A 22,574-nucleotide genomic window follows, 5' to 3' on the forward strand; every position below is an offset into this window, starting at 1 on the left:
TCCTCCAATTGGCTTGAGGAGCCCTGAATTTAAAGAGATTGGGGTCACTCAGAGCAGTAGTACAGGTGGTAATCCGGACCAGAAAGTTCCGTGTCAGGTTGCGTGCCTGTTGAATGCTGGTGACAAATTAGATCCACCCAGGCAGCTGTTCATCCAGCAAATATTTATGGATGGCTGCCCGGCAGATGAGGTCAGCCCTGGAGAGTTCTATACTAGAGAAAGAAAGGCTGAGAGGGCTCTCTGTCTCTCTCCTGAATGTGAACCTTGCACTCTGGCAGGGCCACAGCTCCTGGCACAGACTGGGCATTTGGTGAGCACCCTTGGCCTCAGGGTGGCTGGGTCTTGTAAGGACAAATTTTGGAAAGTCATTTTTGGACAAGCCGGGCTCTGCTGTTGAGGATGCTTGTCAGGATACTCCTGAAGCGGTGGCTAATTAGAATAGAGAAATGGACCTGAAGGGATGGGAGTGGGGGAGGCCCTGGGAGGTCAAAAGAAAGCGACTGTATTTTCTCCCAGCCTTTGAGCTGAAGCACATCTGAGTTCCCCCCTCCCCTCCCTAGGCGGCAGGGAGCCTCCCAGAAGCCCTTCTGAGAGCAAGACTTGACCTGCCCGGCCCGCTGTGTGCTCAGGTGGGGAGCTACTTCAGAGGAGATGGAATGACAGTAGAAAGGCTAGTCTGGCAGTCTGGGAGTCTTTTTGGAAGAGCCTGTGCTCCACGCTAAGGAGGCAGAGCTTGACCCTGTCAGGGATGAAGAGCCTCCAATGAGATCCTAAGCGATGGGTGATATTGTCAGATCTGTGGCTCCAAGTTCCCGCCTGTGGGGTAGGATGGATTGGAGTTGTTGGGAGCTGGAGGATGACTCTCCACACAATCCCTGCAGTGAGGCAGCTATGGGGCCCAGACATCACCAGGGCCCCCAGAGAAGTGATTATGACAGGACCTGGCCCACAGGCATAAGGTTCGGGAGAGATCAATATTACCCACTGAGCCCCGCTTGACTACCTTGGGTGGCGGTGCACCTCTAGGAGCTGAGGCAGGCAGCAGAGGCTTGAGGAAAACTGGGAAGAGTTAGGGTTTAGAAATTGGCCAAGTCTGAAGCACAGGGTGAGGGGATTAGTAGAGTTCAGTCTCCTCAGGAGTCCTTAGGACTCAACTGTCCTAAGCTAGAAACTAGATGCTTAGGACAATAAGTCACACAGAGGAGAGTCCAGAAGACACATGAGTCAGCTGGGTGTGGGCAGCTCACCGCTGTAATCCTAGCTACTCAGGGGGATGGGATCTGAGGATCCCAGTTCAAAGCCAGCCTGGGGAAGGAAAGTCTGTGAAAGCCTTATGTCTAAGTAACTAGCAAAAAGCTGGAAGTGGAGCTCTGACTCAAGTGACAGAGCATCAGCCTTGAGTAAAACATGCTAAGGACAGTGCCTAGGCCTTGAGTTCAAACCCCAGTACCACTGAGGAAAAAAGTTCCCATAATAGAGGCCAAGGCTGCTGTCCAGAATTTAAGGGGAGGAAGAGGGAGACAAGTCAGCTAGGAGAAGGAAAAGTGTTATCATCAAGGCAGGAGCCATCCACACCTGTGGATTGATGTGAACCCAGGCCTGAGGGGCCTCACCCCCACCTTGTTCTTGCTCACCATAGCAGGACATCCAGACACTGGACTGTGAGGATGTGATCAGATCTGGCAAAGGGCCTCCAGGTACCTTTACCGCTTTGAAGAAGAGAAAGAGAAGGGGGAGGAGAAAGTTGGAGGGGAGGGGGAGGAAGTGGAGGAGGAGGGGGCAATGTATTCTTAGGAGGAGCTACAGCCTTCAGGGCAGAACCAGATAGAAGCTTCCAGAAGAAGGAGCCGAAAGGCTGTCCCTCATGATTGCTCCTGCCTTCATTCCAAGTCTCTCCCACTGTCCTGAGGTCAAGTCCTTACACCGCCACGTCCTGCAAACCGGGTGCTGAGTGCAAACACCTTCAAGATTCTGCTCCGCTAGGCAGAGAAAACTGGACCGAGCTCCCAAGTGAAGGTGGCAGAGCAGAGCCAGGGGGGTGGCGTGGGGCTGTGAGTTGGAGGTTCCGGGGACATGAAGACTGGAGAGGAATCTCACTGTGGGAGGTGGAGTTGATTCAACCTGTTAGCCGGGGGCCTCTGAAGGGCAGGACCCCCCCCCTCCCTTCCCAGGACAGCCCACCCTGGGATTGCACCCATGTTTTTAGTTCTGCCTAGAACACGGGACGTGATACTCCCAGTCCTACTGGGAGAACTGTTGTCTGTGTTTCGCAGCCTGGACCATTCCGCCTAGTCTGTCATCCTGTCACCCTCATGCCACTGCCTTTGGAAGGTCACACCCCTAAGGGTCACGTCCTTGGAGTGGGTGGGGAGAGGGTGAGGAAGCCCACCTGCTGTGGGCGGTGCAAAGAAGGTGTCAGTGTCCCATCTGACCAGCCTGGTCATTCTTTTTTTTTTTTTTTTTTTAAAGTTTTTCAGCCTGGTCATTCTTGATGCCAGTATCAGCTGCAGAGGCAGATGCTGAGTTAGAAATAAGGACCCTCCAGGGCTCCCTCAAATTCAGCTTCTCTGGGTAGAGGGATCTCTCAGGAAGCCTCAGCACCCCTCCCGGCTTCTATTCCCCCCCCCCCCATGAGATCATCTCTGGCTGCCTACCTCTGCAGGAGGGCAGGGGGAAGTCCCACGTGGCGCTGTTCTCGAAGCCAGCATGGCAGGTGAGCACGGCGTGGCCCTCCAGGAAGAAGCCGGGGTTGCAGCTGTAGCGGACTTTGTCACCCAGGTTGAAGGTGGCACCCTGCTGGATGCCGTTGGGCAGCCTCCCGGGGTTCCCGCACGTGTGGCTGGGGAGAACTGTGAGGAGAGGGAGGCAGAGGGGGACAGGTGAGCTGGGCTGCAGGATGGGCACCCCCACATCCCACCAGCACCTCAGATCAGTTACGCTGTTAGGGTTTTATGTCTTCTGTACCCTGGGCTGCCGGACGTGGGCAGACATCCCTCAAGACTGCCCATTCTCAGACAACCGGAAACATGCAAGTGGTCAGAGGGTAAGGAGGAGCCACGTGAGAGATCTGTGATCAGGCAGCTAGTTCCCCTCCTTTATCTAATGTGTGGCCTTGGGTGTGAGTTAGGTCCATCCTGACCTAAGGGCAGCGCCCCCCTCCCCAGGAGCGCTCCAATTCCTTAGGCATAATTGCCTTTGCTTCTGACTCTGCAAATGGGACCCTAACTACACCATAGAGTAGTTGCTCAGTAAACTCGGTGACCTTCCTGCCACATGTGCTGTGCCCAGTGGCAGGGGCTCCTGTGGCTCAGGGGAGTTGATGGGGTGGCTGGTGCAGGAACAACAGGCACAAGGAGGACCAGAGCCTCAGCCTGACCTGCTTTAAAGGGGAAATTTGGAGCTGGAGAACACAATGCAGAGCCAGAACAATGGGTCAGCCACAGGGGACCATCCTTTCTAGATCCCTGGGGATACTCAAGAGCACCCTAAGCTCCATCCATAGGGGCAGGGGGCTTGTAGGAGACACATAGACCTTCTGGGCCTACATAGCACCTGCTGCCCCTCACCCAGCTCCTGTTGTCCCTGACTTTGTCCTCAGCATTGGCACTTTCTGTGTCCCACAGGTCATGGATCCACCATTCCAGGGCAGCTCCCTCAGGGCCTTGATCAGGAGTGGCTTCCAGCCACACTCAGGTACTGTTCAAGGACTACTCTGTGAGGCTAGCCAACCATAGCTCATGAAGGCCTCTCAGAGATGGAGAGGAGTGCAGATGCCCCTCCCTACCCCCTTCCCACCCTCACCCAATGGCTCACTCTAGGCGAGAACCTTGGGCACATTTCTTAACCTCTCTGTGCCTCAGATAGGAATCACAGCAGCACCTTCCTCAAAGGTTTGTGAGGATAGATAAAGCCAGGCTATCACTGGGAACAATGCAGGTGACCCTAAGTTCCTAGTCTGGAGAGAGGCAAAAAGAGAACATAGTATGTGCAAAGGCCCGAGGCTAGAGATAATGTAGGCAACCAGGGAGCCAGATTGAGAGGATGGGGTAACAATGATGAGGAACAATGATGGGTCTCCCAAACTCTTTGAAGGACCCTCTTCCTGCCCATGGTGTGCTGGTGCCCTTGGCCGGGACCCTCTCTTCTGGCCCTGGTGATCTCAGAGCCTTCGGAAGAGCCATCATGCTCCATCCTCGTCCTCCCTTTCTGATTGGCTTTGAAGGCATCCCCATTAGAGTCTGAAGCCAGGTGTGGTCTCATTTTGCATGGCTTGGAGTCACATGACCCTTGAGAGCCTGTGTTTCCTCAACGGAGTTTCCTGTTTCATGGACCACGTGGCCATGAAGTCAGTCCTAGGTGATTCACAGATGGATCCTGGAGAAGACATGGAGCCTCCCTTGTTTATACAATCATTCAATCATTGGTTAATTTCTTTGTACAACACAAAATCCATTGTGGGTCTACGATGCTGGGAACATAGGTATGAAATGGCAGTGTGGGTCCCTGTCTTCCAGGCTTGTATTTTTATTGGGTAATCTTGAGGACCAAAGAGCTCTTCCTTCTCTATTCTCTATCTCTGACATGTGAGATGATCCCATGAGAGAATTCTCTTCCATCATCCCATCCGCTGTCCAAGCTTAGCATTTCGCATGACCCCCTGGTCCAGGCTGGCTTGGCATTCCCCATCATCCTCTGCTGCCTACCTATAGTAGAAGCAGTGTGTGTGTGTGTGTGTGTGTGCGCGCGCGCGGGCGTGTGTGTGTGTGTGTGTGCACGCGCATGCGTGCATACACGTGTGCTGGGGGTAAGTCAAGTAAACATTTGGAGAAGAATACAAGCCCAGGTGAGGGGAGAGAACCAACAAGGGAAATGGGCTGGGAACTAGTGTAGAACTAACGTTTCATTTTCCGCAACAAGATGCAAAGACCTACTTTAATTAAATTACTAATGTCAAATTTTTAATGAACCTGCTTCTGCTTTGGGGCTTTTCTTCCTTTGAAATTAATGACTGGAACGTCACTATAAATAAAAGTCGATTCTTCTTAAAAAGTCAACTCTCAAATGCTTACTACTCTTTACTTAATGAGCTGTTATAATCAGACCCCTCTGACCTGGGGACTCTCCTGGGACCGGATATAAATGAATGGAACCCATTCCCACCACCATCGTGGTTTTGTATCTCAAGCTCTGATTCTGAGAGGCCCTCTAGGGAATCGAGGGCAGGCAGGCCTGGGGCTCAGAAAAAACCTGGGTTCAAAGCCTGGTTTGACAAGTTATGGCTGGATGAACTTTAGGTGTAAACTCTCCTTCTCTGGGATTGAATGCTTTTCTCTGGAAGCAGAGACTCTCTCTCATTCTTCCTGTAAGGGGTATATTCATTTGCTAGGGCTGCTGTCGCAACGAGCAAAAACCTATTGTCTAGCTTTTGCAGATGATTCTGAAAGATGAAAAACTATGGCAGCCTGCAGGCCATCCTTCCTCTTCCCTTCCTACTTCTGATGGCCTACTTCTACTGGCACTTGCTGGTGCTGTACAGATGCTGGGTATGCCTCTCCCGCTGCCCAAAGTGAGCTGTTCTGCTGCATGTTAGTGCCCATGCTTTCCCTTCCTATAAGGCCACCTGTCTGTTAGCTAGGGAACATTCCATCCTCCTCATTGTGATGTGATCACCCACAAAGACCATACTTCCAACACAGGTAGTGTTGGGTAGTGGGGACTCCGTTTTCCACATAATTTGGGGTGGTGGGGGACACAATTCAATCTATTAAACAGAGCTTCTGTGGAGATTTAGATGTATACTATTTGAGTGTTTGGTAAGTTTCTGGTTGTGGGCTAGCTAAATGTTTATTTTACTTAATGCCCCCCACCCCAAACACCCTCCAGGGTTTGTGTGTGTGTGTGTGTACATGCATGTGCGCATGCATGCTGTGTGTGTACCTGCCTACCAACCTCATTTTTGCAGGTAACTAGGGGACAGAGAATTTAAGTACCTTGCTTCCTTCCAGGCCAGGTTAGGGAATGGCAAAAGCAGGGCTGGAGTTTTTCTAGCTTCACCAATCAGTAATTTGCTTGAAGGTGACATTCCTTCTGACAAAGGCAAAGCACCCATGCACACAGTAGGTGTTTTATAAAAGAAAATTCTCTTCCTTCCTGTGTCCTTCTGGGACAGCGATGAGACAGAGGGCAGTTATCTGATTGTCCATACTTAATAGTCCATTTGGGCAGCCCTGTACTTTTTGAATAAACATCAAGGGTAACATTTCAAGTGTGCCCTTTTGTTGTGTATCTAATGAGCAACTGGCCAGACAGACATGGGAGATTGGAGATAAGCCACAAAGCAAAGCCTTTCTAAGGCACAGTCTTCTTTTATTAATTTTTTTGTTTTGTCCATGTGTTTTTCAGTGGCAATATTATAACCGTTCATGCTCTCCTGTCTATAAAGCTTCCCTTTGATTGCTTACAAAATGAAGAGAGGATATTTACATCCAACGCAGCCCAGAACGATATTATTAAAGCTGTGCCTGACAGTGAACAATTCCATTGTAGATTAGCTGTGGGGAATTTTGTCCCTTCTACAAAGCCCAGCTCGTGCCAATCAACATAACAGTTTCCGTGATTGTATGACAATGACTCTCCTCTGTGGCTGGAGTGCAGCTACATCAGGCCTTGTGTTATTTTTAATTTGAGACTTTGGTTCCTGTATTATAATGAAGAGTCGTTTACACTCTCTGGACAAGCACCCTCCATATGTTTTGACTTCTTATCTTCCATCAAGGAACTCCATTCATCTCTGTGGCCATATGATGGATGCCAAGTGGCAGGAGACATGAGAAGGATTCAGGAGAAAGGAGCTGGTCTTCCTACAGCCCCTCTGAGGAAGAAACTGAGCTGTGTGTGTGCATGTGTGCAAAACTCTGGCATAAGCACACATATGTTGAAGGACGTGACTGGGAGTGAGTGGGTGGGGCTAAGAGAAGCATTTAAACCACCACACAAGCCCTGGCTCTACTTTTACAATCTTTTTGTCCTCAGTCATTTGACTTTTTCAATTTAACTTCTTCGAGCTGGGCACCAGCGGCTCATATCTGTCATTGTAGCTTCTCAGGAAGCAGCGATCTGAGAATCAGGATTTGAAACCAGCCCAAGCAGCCAAGCCCATGAGACTCTCCTCTCCAGTGAACCAGTAAAAAGCTAGAAGCGGAGGTGTGGATCAAGTGATAAAGCGCTAGCCTTGGGTAAAAAAGCCAAGTGAGAGCAAGAGGCACTGAGTTCAAACCCTAGTACTATTATAATTTTTTTTGCCAGTCCTGGGCCTTGAACTCAGGGCCTGAGCACTGTCCCTGGATTCCTTCTGCTCAAGGCAGCACTCTGCCACTTGAGCCACAGCGCCACTTCTGGCCATTTTCTATTTATGTAGTGCTGAGGATTCGAACCTAGGGCTTCATGTGTATAAGGCAAGCATTCTTGGGCCATATTCCCAGACCCCAACCCCTAATACTAGCACAAAAAAAATTTATATATAATGTGTTACAAACTTACTCTGCAACATCCTCACCCTTAAGCATTTTGCACACATTTCCATTCCTAAACTGCCAACTGAACTTGCTGTCTCTGATTCTTCTCTGCCCCTCTCTGGAGGGATTTTTTCTTAAATTGTATTATACATTTGATATATATTACCTATAAATTTAACACTACCTAAGTATATGCTTTATAATACATATGATATATTCTAATATAAAGTTTACTATCTTCAATTAATCTAGTAATTTATATTAATTACTTGGTATGCTTATGTGCATACCAAGGAAGACAGGCAAATGCAGGCCCTCTGCCTGGCCTTTTGAGCAACTCAAATGAGAAACAGTAATTATTAGAATGACTGATTTAAAAAAACACAAAAGAAAGGAAAGCACACTGGGAAAACCTCCCCATTGCCGTCAGGGAAAATGAAGGCTTAGGCTCAAGTAATCTGGTAGTATTTGCCGATTCTCTTCTGCCTGTTTTACTGTACAAACCACAGGTTCCCCATGAACCCCTGGCTTGCTCTCAGATTCTCCCTCTGGCAAATGCCTAGTCATCCACCCAGGTTACAGTGAAATGTCACCTCCTCCGTGAGGACACAGCTTGCCAGGATGTGAGGAATATGACTGACATTGTCAGGAAGTGATCCTCCTGGTCCACTAATGAGGCAGCTCACTCTGCATGTCCTTAACACGGCAGTCTCACACTTCCACATTTGAAGTGCTTGGAGCCTGGGGCTCCTCTTGGGAAGTTATACTGGGATTTTACTTGTACTTCAGTTCCTGTACTTGTCATATACCCTTATTCATACATACATTTGTTCACTCATTCATTTACAACACTATGGGTTCCAAACAAACAGCAGCGGAGCCTCCTTGCTTCTTTTTTTTTTTTTTTTGGCCAGTCCTGGGCCTTGGACTCAGGGCCTGAGCACTGTCCCTGGCTTCCTTTTGCTCAAGGCTAGCACTCTGCCACTTGAGCCACAGCGCCACTTCTGGCCGTTTTCTGTATATGTGGTGCTGGGGAATGGAACCCAGGGCCTCATGTATACGAGGCAAGCTCTCTTGCCACTAGGCCATATCCCCAGCCCGCTCCTTGCTTCTTTAGTGCATCTTTTCATATCTCGGAGGCCTCCAGGAACAAAGTGGTATTCCTGAAATAACTAGCCATTGACTTATTTCCGGGTGAGACCAGAAGGTCCAGTTGGAAACTGGAATGTATTGAGAATATATGTATATGCACATAAAAATATGCACAAGTCATAAAATGTATATGAATGCACGTGGAAATATGTATGCATATGTATATATGTGCAAATGTATAATATGTGTATACTAAGTATACTGGCATGTAGGTATATGTATGTGCATATATATGCATGCATGCTTGTGTGCCTATGTGTGTATATGTGTGTGCGCACATGTGTATGGGTGTACATGTGTGAATAGACATGCATGTGTGCATGTGCATGCCTATGTATACGTGCATGTGTCTGTGTGTGTGAACATGTGTGAGTATAAGTCATGACACAGTGCTGGGGGATGGGGAGACGTTCCTACAAAGGGCCAGTTACAAACACAGCTTCTGTCCCCGCAGCTTCTTTCCTGCAGGGAGACTGGCAGATGGCAACACATGTGTATATTCCTTGGGACTTTATTTATAAAAACAGCAGCGGACCTCCAGCGGCGGTGCTACTCACTCATGTTTTTATCTCAGGTGAATGATTTATAGCCTCATTGCCATTCTTTAGGTTGCAATTACAAATGCCATTTTGCCAAATAGAGAGTAGAATCCGGAGAGCAGAAGGCTAACGCGGTTAGAAGTAGGACAGTAACCACAGCAGCTACCTCCTGGGCTTTAATACACCCAGGCCCTCTGCCTAGCACATCATCTGGATTTGTCTATTTCATTTCTTCTCCCAGACAGAGGAGCAGCTAAAACTAGTGCTGCACTGATAGACAGAGAGGGAGGCAGAGCAGGGCCGAGGGTGAGGCTTGGAGCTGGGGATGGACCTCAGTGCCTTTGTTAGGCATGAGCCTCGATATCCAGGGAGTGTTTGAGCTATGTGATTGCACCCCTGCCTTCTGCCAGTGCTCTGGCCACCTTCCGAGTGTCCCTCTCTCTTTCAGGCTGCACAGTCACCTCCACCCCCACTGCCACCCCTACCCTGCTGCAGAGTGAAGTCATCAGCCTCAGCCACAAAGGAGCTGGAAGAGGCTCTGAATCTGACCAGAAGGAGGGTCCTGTGGGTGGGGCCCTGGAACTCTGCCTTTGCAAAGCTATCTGCTGAGTAGGTCATCCTGACCAGGGAAGACCTCTAGGCTGCATAATTGGTCTGAGTTTCTCCTTAACCTCCTAATGGAAAGCCCTGCTCTGGGCCAGGCTGCAGAGCAAACTATCAAGGTCCAGATCCCAGTCCTCTTTCCCACAATAGCTACTAGGGCCAGGAAGCTCAGGTCCAGGAAAACTGGGATGCCTGCGGCCATGCCCCACCCACCAGCTCCAGCTTCTTGGACAATAGAGCCCAGAACCCCATTTCTTCCACTTGGGTCCCTGTCCAGACCTCAAAAACCCTGGCACGCCTTGTGGCCACGGCTCCTTTGAGGCCAGAGATGGCTGGACTTGAACCCACAGGAAGAACACATCAGGCCAAAGACATTGGATATCTGGCCCCAGGAAGAGTTAGACAGATGGTCTAAACCAAGAAGCCTGGCTTCTGACCCTTATAACCCACTTGTTTCTAGTACCTTTTGCAAAGGACGGGGGAAGGAGTGACTTCAAAGGATAGTGGTTTACCACTGGGATGCACTGGAATCCCCAGAGGGTCACCTGCAAACCACCGTCTCTACCTTCTTCATGACCACCAGCAGCAGCACTTACCAACCACGTCTGTGAATAACTTTATAGTTAACCTGTCTCCTCTGAAAGTAATGACGACAGCAAGGCAGAGACTCTGCCCATGGTATAGATGAGGAAACTGAAAATCAGATAGTGGGGTGGCCAGGAACTAGGGTAGGAACCCAGTCTCCATCCCCCACATCAGATGGGGAGACATGAGGCTGTCATTGTTGCTAAGACATTGACGTTGAGGTTTCGCTGCTCACAGGACCATTCATCAGACCGAGCATGGGGCCAGGGGACCATTTTTCAGTCTGACAGTCAGAAGAGAGGAAAGAATATTCCAGCCTTTTGCTCATCCATTTCATTTTTACTCATCTCTGGAGTCTAGACACTTCAGCAAGGGTTTGGGGGAGACCCTAGAGTCGGGGGAGCCCACCTGGCCCAGCCGTCAGGGCCACAGGGTGGGAAACAGGAGGGCAACACCCAGGGGGAGGCACCTTATGTCACAAACCCAAGACGACCTTAAATGTACTTCTTCTTATGTGCCGTGTGCAGAGTGGCGCCTTCACACACACACACACACACACACACACATGCACATACATATACATACACTCATTCACTATTGCATATAGAAATGTGTACATATAAAACTGGGCTGGTATGGGATGCATGTAGACACAGCTGTGTGTGTGTGTGTGTGTGTGTGTGTGTGTGTGTGTGTTACCAGCACATGTTCTACCATTGCGCCACACCACAGCAATACACACACAGCCCCCGAATCCCCACACTTGACAACAGATATTACAAGTTTACCCTCCACACATGCAGATATACAACCTGCGTTTATATCTCAAGAGACTGGCCCATTTCTACACAGCCTCTATGGATTCATAAGCCCTTTTCACAAACATCTCTTTATATAAACAGAATACCCTATGGGCTAGTGTTACTCACTCGCCTACACTCACAAACATGGTGACTTATGCCTGTAATCCCAGCAGTCAGGAGGCTGTGGTGTAAAGCTGTGGTCAGCCTGGGCTACACAATGAGTTCCAGGCTACTTTGGGTTATGCTGAAAGACTGGGCTTCAGAAAGCAAAGCCAAAAATCTGACTGTTACATAAATAGCATGGCAAGGTACCTCTCTGCATCTTAGCCTTCTCCCCGATAAAATGCAGACAATTCCTGTGCCCAGCTCAAAAAGGTGTTGAGAAAGTTAAGGAGAACACACCAGGAAAAAGTTCTGGTCTCAGTGCCTGGCACCCAAAAAGGGCTCAATGAATGTGGTGTATGATGATATCGAAGTCCCTGGACCTCCCCAGGAAGATGTCAGGCCAGTTGCAGGAGGACCTGGAGCAGGACAAGCTGGGCAGTAGCTGAGGACAGCAGATGGCCTCTGGGCTGGAACAGGGCGGCTGTCTCTGCCCTGGATTGTGTGGACCTATCACTGCTTTTATTAATTCAAGCAAGGGCTTATTCAAGTGACTTTGAACTACCCTTCCTAGATCAACTCACCAGATGTCCAACCTGACCAAGGAGGTACAGGACAGAGTCTGGGAGTTGTTTTGCATAGACTCTCCTGTTCCCTCCTGCTCCTTCCTCAGCTGCCCCGAAATACATGGCTCTCCAGCCATGGCTCACAACTGCAGGCATGGATGCAAAACAGATTCCTGGAAGAGGTATTGGTATGGATTTGGCAGAGAGAGGATGGCATTCCAGGTAGAGGAGCTGGCTTGAGCTCAAGAGCACACAAGGTCCTATCCCATGCTGCTCTTTTCTAGGTCACTAGTGTCGTGGGCTACTGTCTGAAGATGAAGTCCCAGGCCACACCCCCCTTCTGACCTCAGCTCCAGGTCTCACAACCTTCAGCCTCTTCCACAGGGGGCTCTTAACTTTATCACCTGCTACCTGTGGTCCAAATTCAATCTTATCGCTGCACCAGATCCACCTCTACCCCTGAGAGCCACAGACCTGGCCAGGGCTGTGGGACCAAAGGGCTAGAATACAGGAAGCTCAGAACATCTATGCCAAATGAGGCCCTTGCCTTTAAAGCTGACTCTGCTCCCTGAGGAAGTTGGATTGATTCTATCGACCCAGGAGCCAGTGAAGACCATGTCCAAAATATAGTAGATGACTCTCATTGGTTGGATGCCTTTTGGTGCTAAGTAGAAGCCCAGAATCAGAGTCCTAGCAGCACAGATACTGGTGAGGCCCAGAAACAAGCCTACTCATCCGTAAAGAGGGACAATGCAACTACCTCCTAGGGGAGTAGTGAGGTTTAATCTATCCCAGCAAAGAACCTGCAGGATGCTTGGTGTGGAGCAAGGGTCCCATTCTGCTACCTGTTCCCAGCTCTGGAGCATAGTGTTAGATCGGTCCCAGATTTACAGTGGAGAAAGCCAAGCACTAATGATACCACCATAATTCCAACCACTGCCCACCACGGCCCTTCAGTGCTGGAAAATGTAGGGTTGCTAGGGAAACCTGTAGGGACCAGGTGAGACCAGAGGAGGCCAGTAAAGGGATATGGGAGTATTCTGGGCATGTGGCAGTCCTGTGTGTGGGGAGAACACTGATGAGTCTGAGCCACCTGCATAACCCACAGTATGTATATGTGTGTATGTATATATATGTATGTACATATATTTTTTTCATGGTCAAGCCTGAGCAAAAGATTGATGTACTATGGAGCACTGCTATTCACAAAGTCAAAAGGCAGAAGCAAGCAAGTACCTATGGAGAGATAAAGAAATGTGCTCTAGCCTCACAACACAATGGCGTTCAGCCTTAAAAAGGAGTGACATTCCATCACAGGAAACCACATGGGCTGAGTCTAAACCTGCCACAAAGGGAGATCACAGATGATTTCTTGCACATGGGATTGGTCCCTAAGGCTGTCAAGACCATAGATTCAGAAAGTACCATGTAGCTGTAAAATGCTGACCCATGCAAAAAGGACAAATGGGAGATTGCCCAGGGTGGGGTGGGGGTAGGGTTAGTGGGTTCAGAGTTTCAGTTGGGGAAGATATAGAACATTCTAGAAATGGATCGTGGCCAGACTTTCACAGACACATATGTCTTGACACTGGACTTGCACCCTTCAAAATGGCAAAGATGGTAATTTTCATTGTGTGTATTTTACCAGGATGAAAAGAAATGGTAAGTTTGGAAAGGGGAAGGAGAAGGAGGAGGTAATGAAGACAATTCCTCCCACACATGGCTGGACTCTGCCTCACTTGCCCCACGGAGGACAAGGACGATCCCAGGGGAACCAGGCTTTTCTGCCATGCTGCCAGCTCCCCATCCTCCTCCACCCGCCTCATCTCCAATTCCAGAATTATTCATCATCAAGGAGTCTGCCTGCCGGAGATGGGATGTGAATTAAGAAGCTCAGCTTGATTTTGTTTTTATCTTATTTTGCCCAGTGAGGTGCCTCGGGAGTGGGGCGGGGCGGAAGTGTGCCTTGCTTTGTTGTGACTTGTCGCCAAGCAAACGTGGTGTCAGCCAGCATGCAGGAAGCTGAGTGCAGAGCATCCTGGAGCCCAGGCTGAGGATGCGTACTCTAGGAAATAATTACCCCGTGTCCCTTTAAGTTGGCCCCAAAATATAGAACCCCGAGGAGCAAGCGCTGTTCCGTCTCCTTAATTAGTCTCCTTATTTAACCTGGGCCATTGCTAGAAAGGCATCGAGGCTCTGGAAACAAACACACCATGCTTTTCTTCAACTCCACATGCATGTGGGCAGGCTGGCAGGAGCTTCTTCTCATTCCACTGCCTCAGTCTTCACATCTGTACGAGGGTGGGCATTAGATGTACCTGCACTGTCAACTACAGTGAAGACTGAGAAAATGACAGACGTGCACAGCATTGGCACACACATCACTGTGTGAGAGCTGAAAGTGTCCTTGCCTGTCATTATCATTATTGCCATTGCCGTGGGTGTCTTCCTAAGGGGCTGCTTTATAATAGGTTGACACTGTGACAAAACTAAGTTCTGGGGTTGGATCTCCATTAAACTGGCTTTGGGAGTTGGTGTCCTTCCTGGCTAATCACACCAATGTCCGAGGCAGGCTCCTCCTCACTATGGTAGTGAGACCCCCATGGGTTCACAGCCAGGGCCATATTGCAATTCAACCAAGCCTGATTTTGCCCAGCCCATCATCTCTGCTCTGGCTTGGTCTCTGACCATTTCTGGGATCCTGGGTTTGTGTTTGTTTGGCTTAATCATGGTAAAATGCATCTGACATAAAATGTTGCATCTGGGTTGCTTGGGGGTGCAGTCCAGTGACAATGCATGGCCATACCGCTCTGCCCCTTCCTCTTGTGAGACTGAAACTTTGTGTCCACCCCACGCTCACTGCTCCCCCATCCCCAGCCATGGCAACCATCCTTCTGCCTCCCGTGTCCTGAACTGACTTCTCCTGAACCCCACGAGTGACACTCATGGCATCTGACCTTTGGTGCTTGGCTTCCTTCAACGGGCCTCACATCTCTGAGGGTGGCTCTGGTTAAAGCAGGTGGAGGCTCATCAGGAGCGGCCATTTAAACTATGCAACACAGAGAATGACATACCTCGCAATGCCTCTGAGGGTAGAATCTCTATTGACCTGCTCAGATCCCAAGCCTAGACTATTCGAGAATCCTATTCTTCCCATCCCCATCCCCAACCCATCAGATAACCATGCTCACCATACCTGCAAACACATACTCCTCTTTGACGCCTGTGCTTCTGGCACAACCTCCACCCTTCACTCCCCTGACTGTCCTTCACCCTGTATCTACAGGGCCCTGTGTTCTGGACCATTCCCCCTCACTCCACACCCCCCACACACTCATGCTCATGCCCATAAAGTTGTTCTCTGAACAGTAGCCAATGGTTAAAAACATGCCAGGCTCCTCAGGGCCCGTCAAATAAAATCATGTCCTTACCTAGGCCTACAGAGTCTTCATGGTCAGCCTCTGTGGGTGCCTTCTGGATTTGTCTCTCACTATGCTGCAACTATAGGAGCCCTTCACACTGCTACTGTCCAAGGCAATGCCTACCCTACGGCTTTTGCACTAATTGTTCAAGCTTCCATTCCTGTAGCTACTTACTTCTTACCTCTCAGGCAGGCCCCCCCATACACACACACACACACACACACACACACACACACACACACATACACACACACACACGAGATCCCTGCAGCTCTGTGCAGCCATTCTATTTTTAATTCTTTGGGTATACTTTCCACAGTTGGCTATTTCCCCCCCTTTCATCTACTGTCTAGCTGGTATACAGCTGATAAGCTCGATACAGTTAGAGAGCCTATCCTTTGAGTATATCAGGACTGTCCAGAGTCACTCACAAATGTTGGCTGAATGAAGCCACAAATAGCAATTAGATATAATGTGGGTGCAGCTATCTCCACAGCGGAGCTTGGCTTAGCAGATAGCAGTTATTCTAACCACTGGGTCATTCCAATCATTACCCTGGACTACCCTCCACCCACCTGGAAGGCCAGCTCAAGCATTAAGACCTGGGACAAGATCCTGGGTGTCCCACCCTGTCTGTGCCTCCACAGGAGCTGGAAGTCAGGGAGGTGGGGGTATGGGTGAGTGGGATTGGAGACTTAAAGGTCTGTGTGTCCAGGCTTAGCTTCCCAGGGCATCCGATTCCACTCTCTGACCAGAATGAGCCCCCCCCCCCACCCCTGCCCAAGTCGGCTGATATGAGAGTCAGGGGGAAGGGCAGGGCAAGGCAGGGCAGCATTGGCAGCCACCACCACTGAAGTCTGCTGGCACAGCCGCTGTCAGAACCTGCATTGCTCCCGTCTGGGCTTCCTGTACCAGGGACATCAGCCAAGCCCCTGGTCCTGCCATTGAGCACATTCATTTATCAATGCATCTCCACATCTCCTGCCTCGTGCCCCCACCGTTTGACCTCTTAACTCAGCCTCCGTGTGTGAGGTTTGTGCTGCCACTGTGTGCCTGCGGACGCCACCCTGAAAAATAATCAAACAGCTCTTTAAGTGATGCTTCATGCAGGGTTTCCATAGCAACACTTTGGGAAAGAGCAGTGAGAACTTTGGTGGCCTCCTCACCCCTCCCCCTTCCCTCACTACCACAGGGATCCTGGCTCCACAGGGCTGGACTGATAAGAGCACTGGGCTTCCTGATTCCCCTTCTCTCCTCCTCAGTTTCCTCACTTGTAAATGAGAGTGACAATATTGCACCTCTCATAGGATTGTTCTGAGCATTAAGTGAGCGAATATCCATCCTTAGTGTAATAATGTGGAATTGTCAGACAGTCCCCCAAGAGCCTTGCCAGTACCCTAGTCCTTCCCTGCAGGTGTGGGCCAGGCATGATGGATGGATGGCCCTCTCCTGATCAGGTAGTTACATGGCAAAGTCAAAGAGGGTGTTTGCAGATGTAATTCAGCCTCCGGATTGGTTAACGGAAAGGGAAATGGTCCCTGGTGGGCCTGACCTAGTCAGTGGAGCCCCAAGGGCTTGGAAGTCAGGGATGGGAAGCAGCAGGGCTCTACTGCTGACATGGGTGAAGCAGGCCACCTGATTTGACAGCTCTGTGAGTGAGAGACAGAACCCCACTGCACTGGCAAGTCCCCAGCTCCAGTGATAACCCAGGTACAGAACTCAGCCAGGCCAGTAGATTTCCAACCGACAGAGGCAGGGAGATGATGCATGTGCCTTCAGATAGTGACTGTTCCTTACACAGCAGTAGGCAACTGATGCTGACAAGATGTCTGCCTGCCTGGTACACAGTGTCGTGGCCCTCTCCACGGTGCATGGTAACGGCATGCATGCCTCAGCTTCCCCAGCCGTCCTCTGACCATTGACACAGGCACCCAACTGAAAGTGAGCCAGGGTGCATCTCAGCCTCAGGTCCTCTACTGAACACTGCTTCCCCTTGGTCATGAGGTATGAGAAATCCCATGTCTGCCCTGCCTCTGGCATCCATCAATTACTCAACACACAGAATCTTTGGGAGCTGGTCTGACATATGCAGACAGGATCAGACCATTCTTTCTAATGATTCCAATTTGTTTGATCACTCTGAGCTATCAAATAAGAGGAGTTATCACAAGAGGCCATGGATCAGGCATTGGTCCTGGGAGGTAGGGGTTCAGATCTCTAGGTAATGTTGCAGGAGGAGGTTGAGGGGTGGGCAGAGGCAGCACGTACCTCCTGTGGCCAGGATTCATGCTGGCCAGCATGTGTGAGCTCTGCGGGAAACTCTGAGCCTCTTTGGAGCTAACAGGAGCTCTCTGCAGCAGGCTCTGCATGCATGTCTTATAAGTCTTTGCATATGGCATCTTTGGGAAGAACACATCAATGGGGGACATGTCTAGTTGGAAGGCAACTGTGGGTCCAGTGAGGGAGGCAGGGATCCAGAGAGCATGCCCATGGCGGGTGGGGCTGGTAGAAAGCACTTCTGCTGACCCTGTTCTGGTCTCCAGGTTAGCCCAGACAACCTTAGGGCAGGATTTCTAAATTCATCTCCTGCCCTTCTCTCCCATTCCCGGCGAGAGTCAACTGGAAACTAAGTCCGGTCTGTCAATGTGACAAAACAGTATTGGTCCTGCCCTTCAGTTCCCACTCTGCAGCTGGAGTTCTACTTTCACAGGATGGAATTCTCAACTTTGAATCTCTGCACTTAGTCCTCAGTGTACAGATGCCTGGCATGTGGCACCCTCTCCCCGCCCCCCCCCCCCACCAAGGAGGTGATCACTGGGTGAAAAAAGAAATGTTGAATGTATGGCACATATCTGTAACCCAAGCTACTTGGGAGGTGGAGATAGGAGGGTCCCAGCCCAGGTAAAAAGTTAGGGAAATCTTATCTTGAGAACAAACCAACTGTGGAGATTCACTCTGGTAATAACAGTTATGTGGTGGTACAAGGAGGAAAAATTACTGTCTGAGGCAGCCCAGCAAATAGGTGAGACTTCCTCTGAAAAATAACTAAAGTGAAAGGAGCTAGGTTGTGGCTCAGGTGGTAGAGCACTTGCCTAGCAAGCACAGGGGCCTAAGTTCAAACCCCCATAATACAAAGAAAGGACAAGAGAAGGAAAACAAGAAACTGGCCCTTGGCCCCTGACATCCTTTGACACACTATGGGACTCACTGTCTCATCTTCACCCAGCCTCTTGCAACTCTCCTCAGTCCTGGCCCCAGAGCTCAGCTTTAGCATTGGAAAGACCTGGGTTATTTCTTTGGTTTGCCTCTTTCTCGTGAGTAACTGAAGGCCAATCATTGGGTCTCTGCTCTCCCTTTCCTCCTTCATTAAATGGAGACACTCCATCACAGAATGGAGAAGGATCCACGGAGAGCTCGCATATAAATCACTAAGCCTTGAGACAAGTGTTACGTGGAGAGCCCTTGGGAGTCATCTTTATGGCTCCAAAGTACAGAGGCAGAGGGTCATTTGGCTTGGGCACTGACACCAACTCTGCTCGTTCTTGCTCTATGCCACAGGCACCTTTCCCCTGGGTAAAGTGCGAGGAGCCTGGTGCAGTCTCCCAGATGGATGTGCATGCAATTCTGCTTTCCCTCGTCCTCTTCCTGCTTCCCACAGAGTTCCTCTCAGGGTGAGTCCTGATGAAGAGCTTGGCCTTACGGTGCTACAGCCTCCCTCATTTGTGCTGCCCCATCAGAGCCTGTCATTCCTGACTTCATCTCCGTCTGGCTCTGAGATTACGCCAGGGAATAAACACATGGCATGCTCAGCACCATAAACCCCACCTCTAGGTGCAGGTCTACCGTCCTTGCTGACAGGCCCTTGTGGGGCAAGCAGGCTTCTCCTGAGGTGATGGTGAAAGATACCCTTGTGTCTAAGCCAGTGTAACTGTGGTGCTTGTTTCCAGCACCGCTCACCCAATGTCATGCTGACATTACACATGTAGGCCCAGCAGCTGCCCATTCTCTCCAGAGATTTCGGAGCCACAGGAGGGTATGGCTCCTTAATTTGCATTGCCAACTTCAGAGTTAAATGTAGGCCCAAATGTGCTTAGGTATTTCAAGATGGTGGCAGCAGAGCCTGAGACCATGCATAGGGTCACTGGTGCCTGGGGGACTGCACAGATTGTCCATCCATAGAGTGAATGTGATATGAAGAGGATACCATTTCTATGAACCACAGAGCAACAGAATGAGTGATGGGGCTAGGGGCCAGTCCCTGCCTCAGGGAGCTCATGGTATAATAGGATATGCAGACAGGAAGTAACAGGAAGGATCAACAGGAAATTACTGAGTTCAACAGCCATGGCATTATGGAAGGGGCATAGACTTGGAGGAAGTAGCTCAGCTGCTCTGGGGCAACAATGAAAAGTCACAGATGGATCCTGGGAAGGCATGGTACAAGGTCTGAATCTTACAGGACAGTAAATCTACGTGGGATCCATGCATCCCCCAAGAAGTCTAGCCTGGGTCACTGGTGCATACCCCAGACTCCAGCCAGCACATTAGCACAGCCTTCTCCATTGCAATTGTCCACCAGTCCTGATCACTTCTGCACATGCCTAGCAGCAAATGTGGACAATCTCTACTCTGATAGGTATAAATTCTCCAAGGCCAAGTCTACATGGAGATAACCTCTGGTCAGATCACCATTTCCAAGTGTACTGAAGCTTCCTGTTTGTAGGCTAGCACATGGCAGAGGCGTCTGGTCAGTGAAGAAATCTAGCTGATCTTCCACATGTCTGGTTCATGGAGAGGGCGGTGATTGTGTACATAGGGAGGAAAAGCTTTCTTTTTATTGTGAAAAAGATTAAAAAAATCATCTTGTAAAATAGACCTAACTGCCTGGGGTGGTAATGGAAGAGAAAAGCAAGTGAAAAATGCCAACAAAAGGAATGAATAGATTGAGCTTGAGGAGAGAGCTGTGGATGAATTAAGGAGGGGATGCTGAATATGCTGGACACTCTGATTTGTGAATGTTTGCCAACAAGAAAAAGATGACTTATGGAGTCATGGCGGCAAGCGTTTCATCCAGGGCAGGGATTGCTCAGTGAGAGGTGTAGACACCTGAGTGACAGACAGCTAGAAAGGAAAGGAGGTTGAGAACAGTGGGGAAAGGTCTAGCAGCTGGAGCTAGGGGGAGCTATGGAGCCCATTCCACAGGTAAAGTGCCTGTAGCTATCTGTGTGTTATGTCAGTTCTGGGACTTGAACTCAGGGCCTCATGCTTTCTCTCTGCTTGTGTGTTGGTGGCTGGCCCTCTACCACCTGAGCCACATCTCTAGTCCGGTGTTTGTTCTAGCTGGTTAATTGGAGACAGATTCTCACTCAAAGACTTTTCTGCCTGGGCTGGCTATGATCCTTATATAGCTCATCTTTCTGAGAAGCTAGGATTACAGGCAACAGAACAGCCCCACCTGGCAGCCTGTGCCTTCCCCCAATGGGAGGTAGTTTCCTCAGTGGAGTGCCCCAGCTAGCAGGAACTGCCTGAGGCCCAGTGGAACTAGAGACGGGGACCACAAAGGCCACCCATCTTCCCAGCTCCCCTGAGAGTCACAGCAAGGAAGTGATTGGCCAGGTTACTCTAATGGTGGCTGGCAAAACTGGATCCTAATGCAGATCTATTTAAAGACCAATTGCATGCTCTGTTTCTCATGCTGCCTCCCTCCTGAGCCAACCATCTGCATTGCTGCTTAATTCCTCCAGCCTCAGTTTCCTCATCAGTAAAAATAAGGATGATAATAATCGGGCTGCTGGGAGGATTAATTGGGAAGAGCTCAGCACAGTGCCTGGTACAGCTTCTCCACTCCACAAATGAGAGCCACAATCATTATCAGAGACATTATCATCATCATGATGCCGACCCTGAGGTGTCTGCAGGAGTCTGGCAGGAAGGAGGAACACAGCCAAGGACACCTTCCCGAGAGGAGAACAGGACTTGAGGTTTGACAAGCTGTGGAGGAACGCCAGCCTGTCTTCCCTGGAGGTTCCCTCTGGGCCACACGGGTGGTGACCTCAAGTTCCCAAGGCGGCAGAAGTGGCCTGCTTTTGGATGCTCACAGCCATCTTCCTCCAACTTCTCAGAGGCCAGAGCATCTGCAGAGTCCTGGGGAGAAGGGCCCAGCATGGGCCTTCCTCCTCAGCCCCTATGGCTTCAGCTTTTGTGTGATGCCAGACACCCAAACTTCCCTGTTCTTTCCTGCGAGGTGCATGGGTGAAATCACTGCCACCGGCTTCCAGAACACTCTGGGAATCACATGCTTGGGAAATGAAACTGGAGCTGCAGTTTTCCCATGGAGCCAAGAAATCTGGAGGCTGGTTGCTCTCTGGCCTTCTCTAGAAGCCTTGAAAAGGCCAACTGGGGTACATTCCATGCCCTCAGCAGGATGGGTGAGCATCTACCCTGTGAGGTGGGGGAGGAAGCTAAACTTCCCCTGATCCCCCCACTTCTGAGCTCCTTATCCCTGAGTATGCTGGGGAGAAGCCGGCAAACTCTAGTCCTCTAAGATGTGCAAGGAGAGAGCCAAGGAGAGAGGAGGGGATGGAGCAGGGTAGACTCTGCTAGGATGGGGCTGGGCCTCACTCTGTATGAGGAAAGGGTGGGAAGCAGACATCTTACTATATCTCCCCACCCAGGAGACACATGCTAATAATGTTGATTCCCATCACTGGCCATGGGCGTGCCTACTTAGGAGAGGTTCCATTCTTAGGTCTGATGACCCCTTAGGGTTGCCCTGGTCAGGGAGAGTGGCTCGGGAAAGGACAAAGGTCTTGGCTACAGGTAGGGTCTCTCTGGGGCTCTGGAGAGAAATCAGGACAGGAATGGGCAGGGCTTGAGAAAGGGGAAGAAACTGGGTATGCAGGATCTTATCTGATCTCAGAAGCTAAACAGAGCTGGGCCTAGCTATTGCTTGGATGAAAGAAAAGGTGAGGGGAAGAATAGAGGGAGGGGGGCATGGCTCAAATGGTGGAGCACCAGCATAGCAAGCACAAGACCCCAGTGTCAGCAGAAAGAAAACAAAGCCTTAATCCAGTGAGAGTGGTTTTGGACCTAGCATCCAGAACTTTAAATGAATACATCTACTTTGTCTTTAGCAACCACATTTGTACAGCAGCAAGAAAAAATAGACATGCATGACATGAACTGTGAGAGAGCTGCTGACCTGCCTACTGATGCTACTCCAAGTGCCACACAGACCGAGGCACCAAGCCACAGAATGAGACTCTTGGGCATAGACTGAGTCGTCATT

General features: G+C 50.0%; 1 protein-coding gene across 1 annotated transcript in view; it reads right to left on the minus strand.

The window, feature by feature from the left end:
• The window catches only part of Csmd2 (CUB and Sushi multiple domains 2), a 519,739-nt gene that overhangs the window by 351,078 nt on the left and 146,087 nt on the right, over positions 1-22,574 (minus strand). The window contains exon 4 of the mRNA XM_048350831.1: positions 2,655-2,849. Coding sequence (XP_048206788.1) covers positions 2,655-2,849 — 195 coding nt within the window. The remainder of the gene's footprint in view (positions 1-2,654; positions 2,850-22,574) is intronic.

This window comes from Perognathus longimembris, chromosome 7 (assembly GCF_023159225.1).
Source record: "Perognathus longimembris pacificus isolate PPM17 chromosome 7, ASM2315922v1, whole genome shotgun sequence".
Taxonomy (NCBI): domain Eukaryota; kingdom Metazoa; phylum Chordata; class Mammalia; order Rodentia; family Heteromyidae; genus Perognathus; species Perognathus longimembris.